The 4,771-nt window shown below is 35.5% G+C and overlaps 1 protein-coding gene across 1 annotated transcript; it reads right to left on the reverse strand.

Moving 5' to 3' along the window:
* Positions 1 to 794: 794 nt before the first annotated feature.
* On the reverse strand, positions 795 to 1,676 carry LOC103429499 (uncharacterized). The gene has a single exon (XM_008367644.4). The coding sequence runs from the start codon at positions 1,444 to 1,446 to the stop codon at positions 1,030 to 1,032; it is 417 nt and encodes a 138-aa protein (XP_008365866.1). The 5' UTR covers positions 1,447 to 1,676; the 3' UTR covers positions 795 to 1,029.
* Between the last annotated feature and the right edge of the window lie 3,095 nt (positions 1,677 to 4,771).

A 4,771-nucleotide genomic window follows, 5' to 3' on the forward strand; every position in this document is an offset into this window, starting at 1 on the left:
CATTCCGGGTCGGGGTGTGTCAGTACTGAAACCATTGTCTATTTTTTAAAAAGTAAGATAAAAAGATAATTCCAAATGTGTGGCTTAAATCAATAATTTCAAACGTGTGGCTTAGAGCATCCCTAATGAGGGGCTCTATATAGGGCTAGAAAAGTGGTGGATATAGTTGAATTTAGAGTTCCGAGGAATCTTTGGGGCTCTAAAAAAGAATATCCTAATGAGGGGCTATACATCTTTCAGGCTATCCAACTTTTTACTATCCAAGGAATCTTTGGGGCTTGATATAATCTAACTTTTTACTATCCAAGAATTGAAATTGCTTGATGAAACTTTATTTTCTGGCCTATTGAGAATGAAATTTTTATTAAAGCTACATTGAGAATGAAATTTTTATTAAAGCTACAAATGTGGTAATCTCAATAAGAATAAAGCCCCTGTGAATGCTTTTAAATCTCTTTCTTGGCCTTCCTGCCGACTTTATATTCTTCATTCTTCAATAATCCCCAGAATATAACAATTACAAGACTGACATATCAATTAGGATGTCCCCATCGTACACCACGTGTCACAACCATCACTCATATCTCGTCGGATGAATGATATCTCTAACTTCCAAGAAAAATTCTAGGATGAATAAATTTTCACACTCGATAATTGAATAGGATCTTATATGAATACTCTCTCTAAGGATCTTGAAAATCACTTAATTGTTTTCGTTCAATTGATCTGAAATTATTTTATATTTTTTATATAAAATTAAACGCAAAATGTAAATAAAAAATAATCTTACAACATACGATGAACGTTTTTGGATTATCTCTTTCTTTAGATCATTCTGGTCATCAACCGCCACACGTGTCATGTGGTACAGAAAATGGTACAGAAAATGATATAAAAATTTGTTCTCTGTCATCCCATCCCTCCAAGAAAACGACATCTCCAATTCCTCTAGGATCAATTCCAAATTCGCACAATGCCACAGAATCATTACCAAACGAAAACGACATGACAGTCCCAAAACGACATCCGTCACGATTCTCTCCGGGAAGCACTCCTCCAAAATCCGGCACCGTGAAATCGGTCCCACATCTCCTTCTCCAACAAATCAGCGCCCTCGGTTTCGGCGTTGCTCTTCTTCTCTCCGTCACCTTCTGTACAGCTGCTCGCTCTCTTCCCGTCGTCGTCGTCGCCACCGCCGCCGAGCCGTCCCTTCTTCTGAACCGCGCACCGTCGTTTCTTTTTCGTGTGGGCCCAGGCCTTCATGCACAGCCCCTTCGGGGCCTTGTACACCGCCAATATAAGCAAATTCATTACACTGCACGGGCAGCAGCAACACACCGCCGCACACTCGGCTGCCGCGCCTCCGGCCACTTCTCCGACTCGCCGCTTCTCTCGGGGCGGCGGCCGAGTCAACTTTGGCGATTGAAAGAGGGGGTCCCGGGCCATCGCGGAGTCAAAATCACGAGTCAAAACAGGGAAGGGAATTTGCTGGAATTAGGGATCAAACTGGATTCTGGGGTGGCGGAGATTGAGATCTTTGTGGATTCATGGGGCTTCATGGGGAAGATCTTTCCCACAAAGCCACAGAATCCCAAACCCAAAACGTGAAGAGAGAGAGAAATGGAGGGGATTGGGGAGCGAAAGTTTCGGGAGAAAAACGGAAGTATATATGATTTGGTTTGGGTTGGACGATAAGAAGAAGAAAACTGGAAGGGCGTGAAACACGTGGCAGCCAGCAGAACCGCTCCACGCGGAAACAATGAGTCAGAGAGAGAGATCGAGACGAAAGAGATGTGACAGATTTTTCTGAGGTTGCATATCATTTACCCTTTTTCTTCTAAAAAAGAAAACTAACGAAAAATTTTAAAAACTTTTGGTTTTAATAAAAAAGATCAAATAAAAATGTAATCAATAATATCAGAAAAATGTAAAAACGTGATTTTTGATTAAAAGTGAACAGTATAAAAAATATTTCGTTAAAACTTCATTTTTTTTAATTACTTTTTGATAGTACATAAAATTAGAGAAAAATTTATGTAAAACTTAATTTGTTATTGAATAATGCTGAGCAGTACAACTATTCACTCAAAACTTGTCACCTCGTGAGTTGTAAGTATTTTTCATTTTTCTTTTATATTCAAATTTATCATAATTAATTTTCATCCTATTTAATATATACCATCAAAATAACCTAAAAGCTCTGTTTTTGTTTCCTTTCTCTCATTTTTCTTCTCAAATTTTACCTGCCGTATGAAAGTGGATATCTCAACTTTAGCTTTTCAAAGCATGCTTCAAGAAAATATCGAGAATCAGGTATTTGTGAGAGGAAATAAGTGTTAACCAAAATTAGGGGAATGATATAACAAATAGATTGCGAAATTCAACTCCATAATCTGGAGTCAGTATGTACGTTTATATTTAAAAATTTTTTGGTCAGAAGAAAATTTTTATAAAATAAAATTAAAATTGACAAATTATATAAGGATCAACATACAGAAAGAAGACGCCATTTATGCAAACAAAACATTAATAAAGGTTATTCTCTATAGTAAATTACAAATAGTACATAAAGGTAATAAACATGAAACAGTTTCAACCTAAAAACAGATCCTCCACAAGGACTGAAACAGTAAGGGCTCAAATAGTACATATAGATTTAAGAGTTTACAATTAAAATTTTAATACTTGTAGAATAAGGATTAACGCACAAACTACTGATCATAAATATATTAGGATTACAACTTCTTATCGAGAGAGGATCCGATCCTCTTTCTGAGGATCTTTAGGATCCTTCAATCACATTTGTACATCGTGCGGCCAATTTTTATCATGTATTGTTTATATTCAATTTTAAATAAAAAAAATTTACAATGATTTCTGATCACACAATGTACGATGAACGGATGTAATTAGAGGATCTCTATGATCTTCTCCAGAATCCTCATCCTCCTGGCTTCTTATCGATCATAGATTTGACAGCAAGAAGAGTTGAGCTGGGCACAACGTATTGACATTCTGGGCAATAAAGTCTGTTGGTTTATTACCATAAACCTAGATAAAAAAAATCTTACTTTTGGAAGCAGACAATTACAAGTTCTCTAATACCTTATGGTCTAGTGATATTCATTTTCATTTGTAAGTAAGAGGTCTTAAGCTCGAATCTCTTAGATGATGAATTCGATATCAAATTAGGTTGCCCATTCTGTGGCTTAGCTGAACTAGCCATTCACCTTCGTGTAAAATATATCGTTGTACTAAAAAAAAAATACAATTATAGATTTTTTATTGGGTAAATTACACAAAATTACTATAACTATGGGCGAACCAAACTATCATACCTCATCTTTTAAAAATGACAATGTCATACCTCATCTTTAAAATTTGTTGCAATGTTATACCTCTGTTAGTTTGTCCGTGAATTTCTTAGTTAAATACTGACGTAGCTTGATGCAGGGCCCAGTTCCTCGCTGATGTGAAAATTACTTGACACACAAATTAAACCCTATTGATGACAATTGTAGTAATGATGTAAGTAGGGATCGTTCTAGACCGGGGATTAACTAGGGATGCTAATCAACAAATATAAGACTTAAAAACACTAAACTAGACTCTATAAACTCAAAACTAACTTAAAATACTCAAAACAGCAAATAACAATAAAAAAGATTCAATTCTAGACCTAACAAGTGATTTGGACTAGACCTAACAAGTGATTTGGACGAAAATATAACTTTAAAAGACTCAAAAGATTTAAAGGAAACAAGTTTTGACTCTAAAAGCAAGACTTAAAAGCAAGGGGTTTTGTTTTGACGAAAATTGAACTTTAAAACTTTAAACTTTGAAAATAAACTTAAAACAAAACAGATTGTGATGAAATAGAATGATGAGAAACTAGTTAGAGGGTTCCTTATCCACACATGAACATATGCATATAATTTGATTCCCAGTTATGACTTCAACAAACGATGAATGACAATGTTCCAAGTTAATTAGGTCCGCTTAAATTAACTCTTAGATTTCCCTAGATTCATTGGATTGAATGGAATACGCATTACAACCAAATTATTCCTCATCAAAGTCCCTAACTATGGAATACGCATGATAGAGACATTCAACAAAGATCATTAAGTTCAACGGAAATCATAAACATTGACTAGGCATTCATAACTATGGAATACGCATGTTAATCCAGCCTAGGGTTTACTTAAACACAATCGTGACTAGCGATCTTTACTACTCATGAATATAAGTTCATAACGATTAGGTGAAATTCCCTTATATCCTAGCATCAAGTTTAGGCATGCAAATTAAGTGTCGACCCTCAACCCACATACATAAACAAGTTCTTAATCAAAACAGAAAAGTAAAGCACATCTAAAGTTCATGAATTCATAACTGGAATAAAACAAATCATAACCAACATATGTCCATGGCTTCAAATTTGCCTCTAACTAAAAAGAAATTAGTTCCACATGTTTAACATAATTGAACAGCAAGTTAAATTAAACATGAACATAGAATTAAAAGAAGAAAGAATTCCAAAACTCTAATAGTTGCAGATTGCATAAGCACGGCACTACTCCTCCTCTCCTTCAATGGTGGCGGCACAAGGTGGTTATGGTGGTTGAATGGTTGGTTATATGGAGGAATGGATGGGGAAGGTTTAGATATGTAGGGAGAGGCAAAGGAAGGCTTGGAGAATGGTTAATTTCTGGATGATTTGAATGAGGTTGCTGCCATGGTATTTATAGGAAAAGGATGGACTTGTTTA

Source organism: Malus domestica, chromosome 03, assembly GCF_042453785.1.
Source record: "Malus domestica chromosome 03, GDT2T_hap1".
Lineage (NCBI taxonomy): Eukaryota > Viridiplantae > Streptophyta > Magnoliopsida > Rosales > Rosaceae > Malus > Malus domestica.

Excerpts from the sequence above, each read along its gene's own strand:
- LOC103429499 (XM_008367644.4), bottom strand. The coding sequence starts at position 1,446 with ATGGCCCGGGACCCCCTCTTTCAATCGCCAAAGTTGACTCGGCCGCCG.